Here is an 18,313-nt window from a genome sequence, read left to right as displayed (position 1 = left end):
ATATCAATGGAGGGCAAGCAGAAATAGTCTGGCCCACATGGTTGAGTCTAAAAAAAAAAAAATCTGCTCAAGTAAAGCCCAGGGCTGACAAATAGTAGTTTGGCTGGGTAACATTTGGCTTCATTTACTGGTCTGCTCTGCAGGGAGTGTCTAACTGAGCTTAAAGGCAGGTGAACATCAGAGATGTGGGGATGAGCCTTGCGGGCAGAGAGAACTGGTGGCTATACGGAACTTCAAACAGGAATGATCAACTACAGCACTGTGTGCTCAGGTCCCTGCCAGCAGCCAGCCCACGGGTGATCCATGAGGCAGAAGTAAGGACAGCAGAGCCATGGGGTACACAGAATACATGGACATGTTTTAGCAGACGGAGTACACCAAATAAATAATTCTGTACACTCTAACATGAACATTACAGACTAATTACAATGGGTCTGACCTCATCCAACAGGACAGTCCTTAGAGGAAAGCCAGGACTCAAAAGGCAAGGCACAGAATGGGACACTTCCCAAGACAGTCCTGTGAGGAGATCAACTGGATGCGACCGGAGTTGCTTCCAAACCGTTCCAACCCAGCACCGGAAACTGAGCAACCAAAAATAGCATCAAGTGCCGGAAGATTTCCGATCCCAAGACCTTCCCGGGAGGTGTCTTTCCGTAGTGAAAGGCAACAGGAAAACTCACGGCATCAGGGAGTCCACGCAGGAGCTGCTGGTTTGTAACACATCTCGCTGGGGCCGTGGATCTGCTCCACCATCGATTCCACATTCAGCAAACAGTGCAACAATCCCTGCAACAGCAGCCAGAGCTCGCCCGTCACACACGAGGGATCTACAGTATCACCAGGCAGGGGGGAACAGCGGGACAAGGAACAATTGTCACCAGGCAGAGCTCCCTCTGCCCTCAGCACACTGAGGGTGGAGGGCACAGAGCTCCATGATGCTGTTGCCACCACGCATCCCTGGCATTCACATTTATTTCTTTGGGAAGTTTCCTGCACAGTAAGGCACAGCTGACATGCAGGCACCTGCCTTGGAGTGCTGCACTCTTAATGCAGGGGGAAAGAGGAGACTGAGTGGTCAAAAAAAGCACCAAAACCCTCCCAAGAGTGGTGAAGACAACTTGGGGCTGGGTACACACACCGAGTGGTACAGGCACTTTGTGACATTTTCCAGGAGAAAGCTGAGTGGGTGAGAGGCTTGGGCACAACTGCCCTTCCTGCAAATTCTAGGGCTCACATTGGTGCTAAAGAAGCCAATGTCTGTGTTGCTTTGCATCATTTAGAAAACTAAATTAAGTCCAACGGTTGAGATTTTAATTTATCCCACCTCAAACCCTCCACATTTTTAGTATCATTACTTAAAATAATATGGCCCCACACAGCCTGATTAGAAGTCTGTAACAGCCACACAGTAGTTGCCCTTCGTGGTACAAGACTGAGCTGAGCCTGCACTGCAGGTCCTCAAAGGCACCATATGGAACCTTTTACTTTGCCCCAGGACTCACCACAGCTCCTGCAGAGCCAAACCCAGAGGTGCTGCCCAGAAGCCAAGTGAACCATCATTCCTATTCCAGTTTGTGCAGTGCATAGAAGTTAACTCTCTTAGTACTGCAGCCAAACACCCGGGTAGAAAACAGGATTGAGAAATGGAGCACGGGCTAAGAAATAGTATAAATTACCAGAACAGAAAATATCTGACCTAAAAGAGGAAGAACTCAGATTCCAAGGAAAAATGTGAGGGTTTATCATGTCCAGAACATGCACATAAAGCAACCCCTACACTGCAGCTGGTTTCTACACTGCTACCAAGGCCAGCAGGTCTGAGCCCCTTTGTAAGCTCCTCACAAGACTCTAGAGCTTTCCTTTACATAAAGCTGTGTGCTTCCAAAAACAACACAGACCAGAAACGGCAGGAGCATCCAGATGCCACCACAATTGCAGTGTTAAATAGCATAGACTTCTTCAGGATCGAAGGAAGAGCAATTTCTACTCCCACTGGGTTGATGTGTTAAGATTTTCGGAAGCATGAGAAGGGTGAGAAGTAAATAAAAAACATGAACTGGTAATTGCTGTTTTAGGAAAATACACTATGCACTCAAAAATCTGGATGCAAATCTTTAGAGCCCCAAATGCAATTTCTGGAAGACTTTTTCACATTCTTTTCCAATAACCCTCAACAAAAATAATAAAAATGAAGGAATCAACAAGCCACATTCTTTGAAGCTGTAATTCGCTCTCCCAAGAGAGCAGCCAAACTCCCAGGACAGAAGGATGGGATCGTTTTACACAGTACTGCTAAGTTCCAAAAGACAAACAACCCTAATTCCCTTTACTCCTTAAAGAGTAAATCATCTCACCCAGAAACAGTGGGAAGGCAGCGAGGGGAGGGCTGTGCTGGGACAGGGACACACCGCAATTTGCCACTAGGTGTCATTCCAGCTCCACTTTCACTGATGAACCAAAGCAGGCAAAACAAAAGTATTCAGGTATTTGCACCCCAGCTAATGCAAAGACTAAACTCGGTGGTGGTCTGGAACAGGCAGTTGTTATCTCTGTTCTCCCAGCACATTCAGGACCAGAGGAAGGTTTCCAAAAAACACTCTGCGAGCCAAATTAAGAACCACTATTAAGAGTCAAAGACGGACGTTAAAAAAACCGAATGAAAGAGCAGAAAAAGAGATTTCAGAGAGATTTTAGTTTCTAAAATCCCCAAACAAGGCACTCCTGAAAAGTGTAAACTCCTGAGACTCAAGACCAACCAAGCACTGAGCTGCTCCTGTGGAATGAAGACAGATGATCAATTCACAGTAAAGAGTTTCTTAGAGGACAGATTGAAGGCACCTGGACTATGGCTCAGAATTACAGCACTTTGCCTGTCCCCCTCTGCACCAGACCCAGCTGAAAACATGTCCCAGTCGCAGGGATAAAAGCACCTGAGGAATTGTTCCTAATCTGGACCTTCCAACATGGCATTTGGACATCACAGTTTTCCAGACTGAGTGGAAAAAAGATCACTGAGGACTCCAGGATCACTTGGACAGAGCTCTGCTCATCTCCCCTCTGCCTACATGTTATTATCTGCCTGCAAAGTTCCTACAAATACTGAATTTAGAAGACGAGGGAGTGAGCCAAGAGAGTTAAAACTGAATGATGGAAGGAAAGCCTGCAGAGATTTTCCCAAGTTTACACTGATTTTTCTATGCAAACAAGAAAATGTTGCATTTGTGAAAAGAATTAAGAGCTCCTTTTTTAGAAAAAGCCAAGGCTCTTTATGGATCACAGACACCTCGATACCATAGAGAGGCAGGTTGCAGCCATCTGGTATTGCTCATGCATGTGATGGATCCCACCTTCTGCCAATTCACCCCCAGTCACAGAGCATCACCACCAAAACCTGACACTGTCAGGAACCTACACAGCAACATCCTGCTTCCCGAAACATATTCCAGCCCAAAGTAACCACAAACAATCACTCTGAACTTTTCCTGGTGAAAAAACAGTTGTGAAGAAGATCAATGAAGCAAAAATTGTCACAGATGAGAAGATTCTTCTTCTGCTTTGTGAAGGTGGAGAAACAAGCCTGGTTAGCCCAGAGCATTATGTATCCCTCATCCCAAATGAGAAGGATGAAGGAACATCATGGACAGACATCTGCACGATGCCTGTGCATTTTGATGGTCTAGTGGTTAAGGGGAAGGGTCTCAGTTCTAGAGGTCTTGGCTCAGTTCATCAGTTTGACCCCCTCACACAGGCAAAATACCCATAAAATGGATAAACATGCAGAATAATCTGGGGAAGGCCATGGGAGCAGCCAGGAGGTAAAAGCAATCACAGTGCCTGGAGTGATGCTCCAAACACACCGAAGACTCTTCAAGTAATGGCTCAGAACCAGAAGCACTCCAAGGGAGCCTCCTGCCACCACCTGACCAACAGGGTCCCCATGGTCCAGCTTATACTGGTCTTAGAGGGGCTCCTGCTTTTGGAGAGCTGTTTATGAAGCAAAATGTGGCAAGCTGCCTGCTTTGTCAGAAACCACATCTAGTTTATAGCTCATCATAACCGACTAGGAAAAACAACGTGAAGAGGTAAAAGATGCTAAGACATTTTTGTTTGCAGTCCACAGAGTTGAAAAAAAACTTTTGGGGAATTCTGTGGTATCTGTTAATGATGATGGAAGAAAGATTGAGTGTGACATGGTAGGATGGTTACTCAGAGAAAGGAGAGCTGGCAAAGGATGCAAAGTTCTCAAAATAACATGTAAAACCATGCAAAGGATTTCAAATTCACTCTGCTACACACAGTGGCTGTCCTCAGGTTTCCTCTGCTGTATTCCCCACCACATGCTTGGGCACACCAGGCTGAGCTTGTTGTGGTTACAGCCCATCCCAGCTTTCAGGTGGGAAGCACATCCCCAGAAATCCCCCCTTTTTTGTCCCCCTTAGCACAGAAAGCTGCTTCTTCCACTGAAGCTGCATGCTGTTTGCTGACCAGGAGGGACTGTGGCCAGTCAGTGAGAGCTCCCTGGAGATGTGACCACTTCAGCCCTGCTGACACTAAAACACCGTGGCACAGGCATCAATGTTGGGAAAAGGCCAAGCTTACCAACCTCCTGAGCTTGGACTGCCTTGGAAGCAAGCCCTTCCCAAGTGCACAGCACAAAGCAAATCGTGTGGCTTCACAAGAAAAATTTCAAACCCCAGCATTTTTCTTCACTGATCTTGCCTCTGCTACCATGAGAAGCCAAATCCATTCTGTGCCTGTGCCATCAGCCCCACTTTGCTGCTCTAACTAGCTGGGAAGATGTCTCAGCAGGCTTGCACAAAGCTCAACTCGGCAGCCCCCACCTTCCCTGAGAGTCCTTTGTAAAAGGCCCCCATCATCACCCCATCACAGCACAGGGACACCTGAAAGACAGCTTTTTCCTGGTGAACTTAATTCACCCCTCACAGCTCTAGGGCATTTGTGCAATGTCTCCAGAGTATTGTCACTGCTGATACTCCCAGACTGGGCCTCCACTGCTCAAGCTCTTACCCTGATGCTATGGAGCCATTTGTGGCCATCCCAACAGCTCCCACCACCACCTCCCTGTCCCAAAGCAGGGATGGCAGTGCTGAGGCAGCACAGGCACACAAAGCAAGAGAGCCCTGTCAAATCTGCACACAGGGAGCAGCCTGGAACCACCAAGGTTCTGCTGCAGTGACATGGTCAGTAATGCTGTGCTTACAGTGGTTATAGCCCATCCCAGCTCTGGGATGTGAAGCACATTCCTAAAAATTCCCCCCCCCTTTTTTTTTCCCCTCCTCTTGGCACAGAAATCTTTTTTTGAAGGTGTGTAACAGGTCACAGGCACAACGGAGCCACAAAAACAGCAAACCCTGCATGGCAAGCATTGGTCTTGCTGCAAGCAGAGAAAGGACAATTCCAGGGGTAAACCCTTGATGTCATCAGGCAAGTGAGCCCTTGACGTCATCAGGAGGATGGCAGCCCTTGGGGGAAACCTTGCAGCTTCCCAGCCCTCATGGAAAACTGCTGTCTGGCATCTCTTTGGCGAGGAGCTGGTGGGCAGCACACCATGAGTCAGAGCTATCCTACTTCTAACTGCACATGACTCATTCCAGCTTTGCTGCAAAGGCACCACGGAGTCTGACTAAACCAGCTCAAAATCTGTGTATACATAATTTTTAAATACATATACACCCCCACACGTGTATGTGCACACACGGACGTGCATGCACAGACACACCAAGTGATTTCTTCCTTTTTCATACTCAAGTGAGAGAAACTAAACACTCTGGAATTAATAAATAACTATGAACAACCAAGCTCCTGGGCTTCGGAAAGAGCTCTTCTCCCCACGTGGCTCCTTAATTCGTGCATTCCTTGAGGCTCTGAGCTGTGCTCCGAGCCCACAAGGACTCCCCCGTTACCGGCGCCAGACCCCGTGGCACAGCTCGCAGGGTGGGACAGCCACCACAACGTTCCCTTTCCTCCACACGGGGTGGGGGACACCTCCTCGTGGATGGGGGGAACGCCTGGAGGGAGGAACTGGGCCGTTCCTCACCGAGTGTGTGCACACCTCCGGCGCAGAGGGGACCTGTGGCAGGGCAGGGCAGGGTGCCCGGCGGTGCCAGCGCGGAGCTCAGCCCGTGTACTGCTGCTGGTAGCGCAGGTTGAGCTCCCGCAGCTCCCTCTCCCGCACGCGCCGCGACTTGTTGGACTTGGTGGAGCGGCTGGAGCGGGTGGACTGCGCCGACTTGGTGCTCTGGCAGCGGGAGGATGCCCTCTTGAGAAGGTTTTGTGAGATGGAACGGTGCAGGTTCTTCATGGAGGAGGAGGCTGCCATGCTGACCACCCACGGGTGCTTCAGGGCCTGCAAGGCTGTCATCCTGTCGCTGGGGTCCACCGTGAGCAGGCGGTCGATGAAGTCCTTGGCCAGGTTGGACACGCTGGGCCAGGGCTGAAATACAAAAGAGGTGGTTGGAATGAAACATCTCAACATGGTTTTGCTGATTAATTAATTCCTCCCATGTCTGCAAGGTGCTTTGGGGCATTCTGGTGCTTCCCTTCTCTCTTTTATCCTCAGATCTTCGAAGCTGTAACCAACAATATCTGCCCAAGGAGAATGAGACATGACTAGTTCACATTAGGGAAAGAGGCTGAATTTCCTGCTGTGGAACTCGGTTGCACTCCCACAGGGAAATTTAGATGTTGCTACTGGTCAACCCTGGAACAGCAGCTCAGCCCAGATGGAAACAACCCCATAAAATGTTCTAAATATACAGAACTGTTAGATATAAGAAATTTTCAGTAATGTTAACCACAGAAAGAGGAAGGGTTTTTTTTTTTACAATATGCTAGTTTTAAAGAATGAGCCCAAAATAATTAACGAGTCCTGTAATAAATAATAAATATCCTCCCAGCACACCCAAGAATGGCTATAACAACTTATGAGTCAAACACCTACAGCCACAAATGTTGGATTGTCTCATTTCTGACAAAATACTGTATTTGCACTAAGGTGGGAAGTGAGAACCTTTCCCTCAGCATGAGGTGAAGGCTGGCCTGTGGACAAAGCTAGGAAGAAAAATTTGGCAAAATCCACTGTAAGGGTAGAGAGGAGGAGTCAGCATGGCCAGCAGAAAACCCCAAGTGGTGAATGCAGCCAAGCAAGAGCAGGTTTCTGCAATCGCTTGATATTTTGTGGGTCTCACCCTTCCTGAAACCACCAATACCGAATTTTTCAAGTCTGTGGAGCTCACATCCCAAGCTGCATTAAGAAAAAGCCTGAGCAAATTCCTGCAATGAAGATTTCAATGCAATAATGGTGACATCTGTATAACTGAGTGGACCCACCATGTGTGGTTAAAAAAAGCAAAAGTCTGCTATTCTGTGTTTCTCATTTTTCTCTTCATTGGGTGAGGAAGAAAAGCACTAAAGGTGGGCTATTTTAAAATTCAGGGTTCACTGACTGTACAGCCAGAAATAATGTCCCTTTCTTGTGCAAAAGGTCTAAAAAAGGTATGTCCTGATTTTTTTGAGGTTTGTAATTCTTTGCTACCGAAACCAATTTTCTTTTTAAAAGACTCAAAGGCACCTGCAAGAGAGCAGGTCCCCATGAGGATTTTTTAATGGAAAGGAGGATGGTGTAAGAGTTACAGCAATGCTCCTAGCCCATGGCCTGTCAGTGCATGGCCAGGAAAGGTGAACTTGAGCTTTAGCTGAGGAACTGGCTGTGAGGAGGATCAGGGTACCACAGTCTTATTTTACAATGACTAAAACAGTCTGGCTTACTCAGCTGAAGTGGGATACATGATCACTGCCAGTAACTATGCAAGAGAAGAGACTGAAAACGATATGAACTACTTGACAGAAAGAAAATACTGCTCCATGAATAAAAAACCTATAAATGTTTCTGAACATATTCAGAATAAGAATAGAAATACTCAGTGCTCAGGGAGGAAGCACAGACTTCTCCTGCAGATCAGACACCACTTCAGTGCTTGAAACCAAGACAAAATCCACTCCACTCCACATTTCAAGAATTAAGTCTGTTAACAAAAAAAAATTCCTAACATTCAAGCTTTTCTGTCATAGAATCATTAAGGTTGGAAAACACCTCAAAGATCATTAAGTCCAACCATTAACCCAGTACCACCATATTCACCACTAAACAATGTCCCAAGTGTCACATCCACAGGCTTTTGAACACTTTCAGGGATAGTAGTTCCACCACTGCCCTGGGCAGCCTGTTACAGTGCCTGACCACACCTTCAGTGAAGAACTTTTTCCTAATATCCAATCTAAACCTCCCCTGCCACAACTTGTGGCCATTTCCTCTTGCCTTGTCTACTGCTTTCAAATATATAATTATACTATAATATATAAATACAATTAGTTTGCCACACCCTGTCTTAAATGACTTTTTCTTAGCTGATGAAATGTACCTTGGAATGAATGGTAAGAAGAAAACAGGTGCTTGTTAGAACAGAACAGGGACAATTTTTGATCAGAGACCCATGAAAGTGTTTATAAAGAAGGTAAATAAAATACAAAAAATCCCTTTAACATTTATAAAAAAAGAAACACAATAAAGCTTCAATTGTAACTGAACACAACAGGCTGTTTTGCAGAATGGTGGACCATTGAGGAGCTCAGCCTTCATGGCATTCTCAACAACAGAACCAAAAAGCTGAATCTGCCCTACCATGCGGGAATATAAATCACATTGCAAACCTATAGATTTCCTAGCAGACTCTGACTCTGTCATTTGTTAAGTAACAGCAAGGGGAATCAACTTGCAGGATTTAATCTTCATTGGCATAATCTCAGCTAATCCCAGGTAGTACCATATGTCAACTGGCAGCACATCACCTTCCCTGCACACTGGGGATCTCCAGCTACAGATCTCTGGGTTCTCTCTTCCCCTCATGGACAGAACCAAAGCAAACCCAGACAATAAGATGTTTTTCCTCCATTGTTCTAAGCTTGCCTTGCAAAGTTTTTAAGACCCATTTTCTGTAGCTTTTTTTATTATTCACTTTCAGCTACTCATTCAGTTAAAATCACAAACGCATCATTGCCTGGCTACACTCCATCAACCCCCAATTCCTTCTTTCCTTCTCTTCCTCCCAGCTGCCAGAGGTCCCCCTGTTCTGTTTCTTTCACAGAGGACTCACTTTCCACTTCCAAACAACATCCAAGCCAATGATACATCTATTAAATTTACCAACTGTAACTCAAAGTGACAGTAAACACAGGTGACAATTTGCTCTCCATGCAGTAACTTTTTAAGAACTCTTCACTACCATCTTAATTTCTGCTACCAGCAATTTAAGTTACTTAAAATACCCTGAGAGAGCTTTAGCTTCCCTCAAATGGAGAAAACACATTCACACAACTCCAACCTCATTGTTTTTCCTGCGTATTTCTTCCCCTTTTACCATAAAGCCTTTTAAAGCCTTTCTGAATATGGTCCCTCACAGAAATACAATCACAGCCAGGACCTCCATCCTCTCATTTTTACCTAAGTCCAAAGACATGCAAGAGATGCTAAGATGATGCTAAGATGAAAAGTACTTGAGAACTGGCACAACAGTACTTGGAATACATCTTCAGGACATACAGGAGAGCATTATTTTCTCTTGCAGGTGTAATTAACTACACAAACCTGGAATTTGAGGCAACACAAGAGCCATTTTGCTGTCCAGATGCATTCAAACTTGAGTCAAATGAGATTCTGGTGAGTGAAATGAGCCTCTGAACACCAGGAACAATATTGCTTCAATCATTTCAAGCCTTATTAAAAGATGATAAATGTGATGATTTGGAATTTGAAGAAATCTGTGAAGTCTGAGGAGCTAGGAACTGTGATACATAACCAGCCTAAACCTTGAGAGGTCTGTCCAGTTTAATGAATCCTAAAGAAGAATAAACTCCAAACAAAAGCACATTGGATTTCTCATTATTCCAATTACTCTAGTTTCACCACAAACGTTGAATATGGAGTACCTGCAATTAGATTTTTCTGCTGGTCAGCAAACACAAATCAGTTTATTGATCTGTTTACACAGCTGGAGGTTTGATTTGCTGCATCACATGCACCTTTTTTATTCCACTGAAGCTTTTTTCTTTAGAAATACCTAAGGCGACATTGTACTGACGCAATTTGTACCTCCAGTCCCTGGAGAAATGCATCCACTCTCCAGAAAACTTGCATCAGTAGACAAAACAGCAGTTTTAACTTAGCAAAATCCCATTAACCCTCCCAATTAATACTGCAAGGCAGCAGCAGGGGGTTGGGTAGGAGCTGAGGAAGGTTGACACTGGTGTGTTTGGGGAGGACATGGGTGTAGGACATGAAGTGTGCTCACATCCCAGGACTGAAGCAATCCAGAGGAGATTCTGCCTATTTGCTTCCCTGAGGAGAGACAGAGAATGGCTTGGAAGGAAAATGCTCCCATCAAGTGGCCATGGAACACTGGATCAGCTAAACCCTATCAGATAGCCTTGCCTTTAATCTCAGTGCTGCAATGACAATCCCTGCTCTTTCATGGCACAACAATGCCACAAAAATGAAGAGAGTCACCAATACCTGTTCACCTTGCACTTCTGTTCCTCAAAAAAATAATTTCAAATGTGATGAAGTTTGAGTACAACTTCTGTGATGCTCCCTTTGTTAGACTGTGTTCTTTCAGAAGGAAAAAGTTCTGGTGTCTTTCTGCAGAGAAACACAGAGTGGTTTGGATTGAAAGGGACCTTAAAGATCATCTAGTACCAAATCCCCTGCCACGGACAGGGACACCTTCTGCTAGCCCAGGTTGCTCCAAGCCTCAATGTCCAACCTGGCCTGAACTCTTCCAGGGATGGGGCAGCCACAGCTTCTCTGGGCAACATCTGGCAAGGCCTCATCAATAGCACATACCTTTAAAAGAGGTGGAATAGCCATATTTTGAGCAGAACCTCAGCAGTACCAGCTGAATGACAACAGAGACCTCACCAGCAGGTGACCAGCTTTTCTAACAGCTGCAATCATCTTCTCTGTCTGGGATACCTGGTGCAGTTTCCGCTTCAAAAATCTCCTTCTTCACGAAACAATCCCTGGATACAGACTTATTTAACACTAGAGACTATTGGCCTCATGCTGGAGGGAGGACTAAACATCCTCTGGGAAGTTATGTCTGTAACTCTAGAATTTAGCAGAGTGACTAAAAATTTGATCCAGCAGAATTTAAAAGAAAAATAAAACAGAGGGAGCAGAAGAGCTGCACAAAGCTGCAGGAGGAGTTTCTGGTTAGTTGTGTAAAATAAAAGAAGGAACAATCACTGGACTTCCAAGCTCTGCTTTTAGTCTCAACAGTACCCACTCATGGGTACATATTGATTTCCTGATTCCTACCCAAGTTACATGTTGTTTTCAGGAGAAGAATGACAATGTTTATGAGGAAGGCGAGGGAAAGGCATGGATCTCCCTTTCCAGTCAGCCTTTACAAAAACATGAAGCACAAAGCATGTTATCACAGCTGCAAAGGATCGCTCTTGGGCCAAAAATACTGTATGCCAGTCCCACTGATTCCTAGGATGAGTCTGAGTGCTGCAGAAGCCTCAAAGCACCAAAGAGACTGAGAAGCCCTACAGCAACACACACGTTCTGGCAGGGTTCTCCTACATAAAACCATCAGGTGGCTACTTTGAAGTTTCACAAGATGAAATAGATTTACTGGGAATAACACTGCCCCAAAAACAGACTGCCTTTCATGCACCTGCTTGGTCAGAGAGAACTGCCTTCACATCATGCTCTTATCACTATTAGGAGCAATGCTCCACATCACAGGAGATGAACACATTACTGTTGTCATTCCCACTTTGATGCTGCACTCCCCATCGTGCCAGCAGACAGTTTGGTTTGTGCAAACAAAGTCAGCCAAACCAGGGAGCTTCTGCTAATTTTTCAGCTGGGGTTTTCAGCCCAGCCATTCCTTGGCATGACTCACCAGATGGCTGCTGAAGTAGCTACATCAGCCCAAGTGAGTGACTGGAACGAAGTTCAGAATTAGCAGCACTTCAACCAAGTATGAAACTCATCCCAGAGCCTGTCTTACAGCCTCCATGACAATGGGAGGAACTCCCACAGAGGAGAGCTGGGCTCTGGTCCCTCAGGAATGCCAGCTGCTGCTTCTGAGGGTGAACCAGCATTCCCTAAAACCATCTCCTGGATTTCTAAGCTGCATAAAACATGGGGCGCATCTGCAGCTCCAGCCCTGCTAGATAAACTCAGGGGAAAGCAGCCACCTTTACAATACCTTAAAGAGCTCTCAAGTGTGTTATGTTTTATTCAGACTCAGGCTCTGAGCCTGGAGGAGGAGGAGAAGAAAGAGATCCTCCTCTGAGTGTCACTTAGGCTGGGTGATTGCGTGCAGCGCTCTGCTCTCTGTGATTAAATCCCTTCACCACCCCTGCTTGTTATTCACATCAGCATAAAAGCTATTGAGGCGCTGGCCACGCCGGCATGCGGGGAACAAACAACGTGTTGTTCTCTCGTTTGAACAACCAACCCACCTCTCTCCTCTGCAGCTGACGCGAGCACAGACCTGGCGAGCGCACAGAGAGCTCCCAACACGTGTTGGAAACAAAACCCTGACCTGTGTGGCTGTGGTGAATTTCCTCTTTCAACTGGATGGACCTAGGCAGGGGTGGAAGCCAACACTCCAGAGGCAGAGCAGCTTTCTATTGATCTGCTGATCAAAATGGGCAGATTTTGGATACCAGAGCAGAGTCCCTGAATTTTACTCTGCCTGCCATGGGAGCTGCTGTAAAGCAGTCACCAAAAACTGCACTATAAACAAGCTAACAACTTAAAATTTGTTTTCTTTTCACAAAAATGACTCAATCTAACACAGATGCATTGTGCTGAAGGCAGGGTACATCTCTCCAGCTTCTATCATTTTTCAGAATAGCTGCACCTTAAAATTCTGATGGTTTTGGTGGCAGACATACTGTTAGTTTTGAAAAAGAAATTAACTGGACTTGATGCTCTAAGAGGTCTTTTCCAACATTAGTGATTCTAAGAAGGTCCCCAAGAACTCTCTTCATTGCATTACTTGTTAATGCATGATGCAGCAGTTTTGCCTAATTTAGGAGATTCCCACATGACATCAGAAAATGGAAAGTGTCAACTCCAAAGGAGCAGGCTGGGGACAGGAACTGTGACACATGATGTAGCAAACCAGTCTAGGACTGTGCTAGGGCTCCAGTAACACCAGGCTTGCACCATCCAGGGCATCATTCAGCCCCTGAACAATTGCAACAAGGTGATCAAAACCAACCGGTTCAAAAGAGCTGGAACCAAAAGTTTCCAATGAAAAGATGTAATGTGCTAAAGTCTGTGCAGGGCAGATTCCCAAGCATTCAGCATTAATTTGTTGATGTGGGGAGGAGGAATAAAGGAAGGATGAAAGAGGAAAATACAACAGCCCTTTAATAATCCAGAGCATTATAAGTATGCACAGCCATCTGGTGCTGTGAACTTCCATAACCCAGCTTTTCAAATGGAAATAGCCAGCCCATTTTCCCTGTACCGGCACTGAGTATTCAGCTGGAATCATGCACTAAAATTACAGCAGCTACAAAAACAATAAACACAAAGCTTTTCTCTCCAGCCAGGGGCGGCTCTTCTAAGTGCAATGCTTAGGGAATAGCTGTTAAAATGGGGTAATACCACATTTCAGCTTGGATCGCTTTACGTCTCTTAAAAATGTGTCAGCAAGTTATAGCCACACACAGAGGACTTTAACCACTACCTTGACTGAAAAACTGTTTATTGAGGAAGCTCAAGGGTTAAGAGACCTAGACTTGGAAGGATGCAGGTGAAAAGATGAGAACATGAAGTATACAGTGCTGGAGACTGCCACAAAAACAGGAAGAGTCAAAATTTCCAAAGGTATTGCTACAGCATCAGCTCACAGCAGTATTTGCAGTAACTAACCTGAAAAATGCCTTTCCCAATCTGCTCCTAAAAATTGGGTGTCCTGACATCTTCAGTGCTTTTATTCTCAAAAAACTCAAATTTGAGCTGAATTATGTTCTCCCACTCTGAACTATTGCCTTAAGAGAGTATTGGCTGTGAACTGAAGTCAATACACGTTTCTACGTACTAATTCAGAGCAGAAGTTTAATTAAGAAATGGTGGTTCCTGACAGGGAGGAAAGATCTTCCCCAGGGAGGAAGAATATCTTTCATCATGCTGATTAGTGCAGTGGTGGGGGGATGAACAGATAAGCTTATAACCTCCCACGTACACACAACCCCCTCCTGCAAGCTCCAAGCTGTCGGTGCACAAGTCCTGGGCGCTTACGAGGGAATGAACAAGGGGGAATAAATCCTAAGACAGTCTTAGCTGCCACTCCAACCTGCCCTGCTCCCTGGTTGGCATCAGCTCTCCTCTGCTGCTCTGGACAGCTCCTTTAACCTCCTCGAGCCCAAACACAGCACACAGATGGATCATGGAATATCCTGAGCTGGAAGGGACCCACAAGGATCAAGATGAGGAGCTGTGCTGCAAACACCAGCAATGTCCCAGCTCCAGCTGCCCCACTGCCTGGCTTGACTCTCCTTTCTTCCTTACAGTCACTCTTTCAGTTTTAATCAGTCCAACCCTGGCACGGTTTCAGAGGAGGTGAAATGATGCCTCTTTCACCTGAGCATTTCCTGGATGCCCAGGTTTAGTGCTTCCCAAATCAGGCCAGTGAGGCCCAATGCCATTCCCGGCTTTCTCTCAGAAAGCACTGTTTTGGGTAGGTAATGTGGATATAATCCATTTTAAGAAAACAAAACATCAGGAAACACTCTTAAGTAGATCTGCTTGCTTTACCACAATTCAGTCCTGGGTCACTGGTTTACTATTGTCTTTCCTGGCACTGTTTGGGACATTTTTGTTAGAATTCAGAGCAGGACACTGTTCTGGATCCCATTCCAACACATTTTGCCTTATTTTCTTAAATTTCTTTCAGCATCTCAACTATTCAGTGATGGAGACAGAGATCCTACTGAAAAACAAAGTATGTCATTGACACCACACCAAACTGCTCATACACAAGAAGGAAAAAGGATAAATCAAAAATCCCTAACTTAACATATTCCTAATTCTGCAGCTATAATCTTATACCAATGTGATTTTTTTCCCTGTTACATCCAATGCTGCTCTTACTTACATTGTTGGGGTATTTTCTTTCCAAAAAAGTTCAAAGTATTTAAGTTTGTTATGTGGAATCATACTACCTATTGTCAAGCCTAGCCATCCCCAGGGTGAAAAAGACTGCAGAGAAGATCCAGATGAGAGCTGCCAAGGTAGCCAGGGGTCCTTGACACACAGCCTTCAAGAAGGGGTGGAAGGAGCTGGACTTGTTCAGCCTGACAAACTGAAGTCTAAGGGCAATCTAATAACACATTACATTTATTTAAAAATACTTACAAGGATTACAGAGCCACACAACAGGTCCAAACAAAGGGCAACAAGGAGAAGCTGTGCTTTGGAAGGTCTGTAGCAGGAAATACCAGGGGAAGGGTGGTGCAGCCCTGGAAAAGGTCACTGGGGACATGGAGGATCTTCAATCTTGAAGCCCTTCAAGACTCAGGGAGACAAAGTCATAGCCAACATGACCTAGTGCTGGCAACACTCCTGTCTCAAGCTGAATAGGATTAGAGCTCTCCAAAGGTCTCTTGTAACCAGGGTTTCTATGACTCAAGCGCTTCTTCTCCCTGCCCCCAGCCAGCACTGTCACATCCCCTCCCCAGCAGCAGCACATCCCTCCTTCTGACAAGTATCCCTGCCCAGGCTCCATCCCACATGCTTAGCAGGGTCAAGTATGCCATGAATGGTTCAGAAATAAATGTGATCAGCTCCAGGTAAATTTGGACTGATACTCAATTACCTTTCCTGCAGGGAAGATGTGCTTTAGCTCTCTCTCCTACTGAGACACTGACTTTATAAAATTCATAGCAACTTCAGGCTTTTGAGTCCTCCATGCTGCTCAAACTGGGCTGACACCAGCCTTAGAATTTAAATAGTTAATTCTGGAAGACTGAAAGACAGACAGCACAGTTCCATAAACTTTACTTCCTTGGGAAATCAGGGTGAAGGCAGGGCTGCAACAGATGCCCAAAGATCATCCAATCCATCCCATGGCCCCCCAAGGACCCACCACAGATGCATCACTCCTGACAGATGACTGCCTCACTTGTTCTGCAAAACAGCTTCAGAAATCCTCTGGGTAAAAATTTTTTAGGAGCAGAAGACACCAGTGTTGTAAAAAGTTCAGTGTGAATCTTTCTAAGTGCCATTTAAGGCTCTTGTTTGACATAATCTGGAAAAGAGATTATTCTTTTTCCTCTTTGAAGCTGTGTTTTACATATTTGCAAACTGCTATGACAACACATTCTCTAGGCCAAACAGCCAAAAATGTTTCAGTTTTCCGGAGACTGTGGTTTTTTGACTCACAATTGTTTTTGTTGATCTTCTGTCAAGTCTCTCTGCTTGGCCCATGGTGTTTTTGAAGTCTGCTGCCCAGAAGTGTCAGAGCTTCAGCTTGGCATCTGCAGCAGCCACTAAACACAGCAGGATCACACCACACGCTGCCTTTCTGTTCATACACCTCAGTACATTCTCCTTTTCCCACAAGTATGACACTGCTCTCACATAATTGTTTGTGATTCATGGACAGATCCTTTCCTGAGAAGCCAACACCTCCCAGTCTTCTGATCTTCACCTATTTTTGTGCACTAACTTACTCCTATTTTTTAAAAAACCTACACCTGCTATTGAACTGCTCAAATTTGATAGGGCTATCTGGAACTCAGTGGCCTCTGCAGCCCTTCCAATTCATCATTAGCAAATATAATGAACATACCTGCACTTTCCTCACCTGGGTTGGTCACTAAACTCCCAAATACATCTGGACCTTTGGCCATTTCTAGAGAACCACCATCATTACATGTTCTGCTTTGTTGATGAGCCACCAGTAAGCGAATGCCACTTTTAACACAACAGCTTTGGGGAAATACAAGATTTGGTCCCCACGCTCTCCCTGCTTCACAGTTCATTTCCAAACAGGAATTTTCAGAGACCATGGAACACTTTAATGAAATAGTTCAAGATCTCTCCAATGTCAGATCCATCATTGCCCAGCTCCTGTGCCAAACACTGGAGTTATGGGAACTCCTGTAACTTTGGAAGAGGATTTTGCCATGAAACTATTTTACATTCTCAACCAAGTGTCAAATTTTCCTTAATTCTGCAATATCAGCCTCTTGAGCAAAACAGTAGCTGAAGAATGCCATCAAAAATTCCTGAAGCTTGTAAAGCTAAAAGCAATAGAAAAAAAAAAAGTGAAGAACTAAGTGAAGAGAGGTAAGAAACTGTAACCCAGGCACTCCTGTCAGCACTGATAAAACAGTATATAAAGTCTTCTGAGTCATCCCAGCTGTAATGAGAAACCTTTCTCACATCTGAGCCACATAATCATTCTCAAAATGATCACACCATGAAAAAGTCCCTTAGAAATGCCTCTTCAGATGCAGACAATGGTAGACAACACACAAATACTTTTATCAGAAAGCTCAATTCTACCTTTTGTGAGATATAAAATCAGACTGGTTTGGTTAATCGCTCAAAGTGCCTGAAGCACTGGGGCATTGGATGTGTAGGGAGTACCACAATTATGGAAGTTCACAAGCTGTAGACCCACAGCTAGGCATGGGTCCACACCAGCACTTCGGGGAACCCTGCAGGAACAGCAGGTATCTCTTAAGAGCCACTTCCAGAACGTTCTGCCTCTCCTTGACTTGTGTGAATGGCTCTCATGTCACCAATCAACACTAATCTGGTGCATTAGTAAAAGCTCAGTTTTCAGGAAAATCTATAAAAACATCCATTTAAAATAACAAAGGTATTGGAAAACATGCCTGGTTTTTCTGCCTTGTCACTCGCTCAGGGCAGCAGGGTGGCAAAGCAGGGGGTGGTGAGAGTGGAGCAAGCAGAAGAAGCTCATGCTCCAAACCAGGGAACTCGGATTCACCACTGCCAGTTTGAGCCAACCCTCCCAACCAACCCAGTTCCCTCTGCCTAGAGCCTCAATGCTGCAACTGCAATCTTGTCAGATTTAGGGATTTCAGGGATTAGGTAAAGAGACTGCCAAGAAAACCTCTAGGCTTAGGAAGCACCTTTTTAGCCCTCTGGCTCAACATGAACAGAAACTCCCCAAAACAGTTTTTGCAGCTGAAAAGAGATTTCAACTATGTGATATCAGAACCGTGACTTCCT

At 45.3% G+C, this 18,313-nt stretch overlaps 1 protein-coding gene across 1 annotated transcript in view; it reads right to left on the bottom strand.

The window, feature by feature from the left end:
• Nucleotides 1-337: 337 nt before the first annotated feature.
• Nucleotides 338-18,313, bottom strand: part of PSKH1 (protein serine kinase H1) — a 29,527-nt gene continuing 11,551 nt past the window's right edge. The window contains exon 4 of the mRNA XM_085071591.1: nucleotides 338-6,457. Coding sequence (XP_084927717.1) covers nucleotides 6,140-6,457 — 318 coding nt within the window. The 3' untranslated portion in view covers nucleotides 338-6,139. The remainder of the gene's footprint in view (nucleotides 6,458-18,313) is intronic.

The sequence above is a fragment of the Lichenostomus cassidix genome, chromosome 11 (genome assembly GCF_008360975.1).
Source record: "Lichenostomus cassidix isolate B80296 chromosome 11, HeHo_3.0, whole genome shotgun sequence".
NCBI lineage: Eukaryota > Metazoa > Chordata > Aves > Passeriformes > Meliphagidae > Lichenostomus > Lichenostomus cassidix.
Note: the sequence above shows the minus strand (reverse complement) of the source record. Positions and strands in the feature narration are given on the sequence as shown.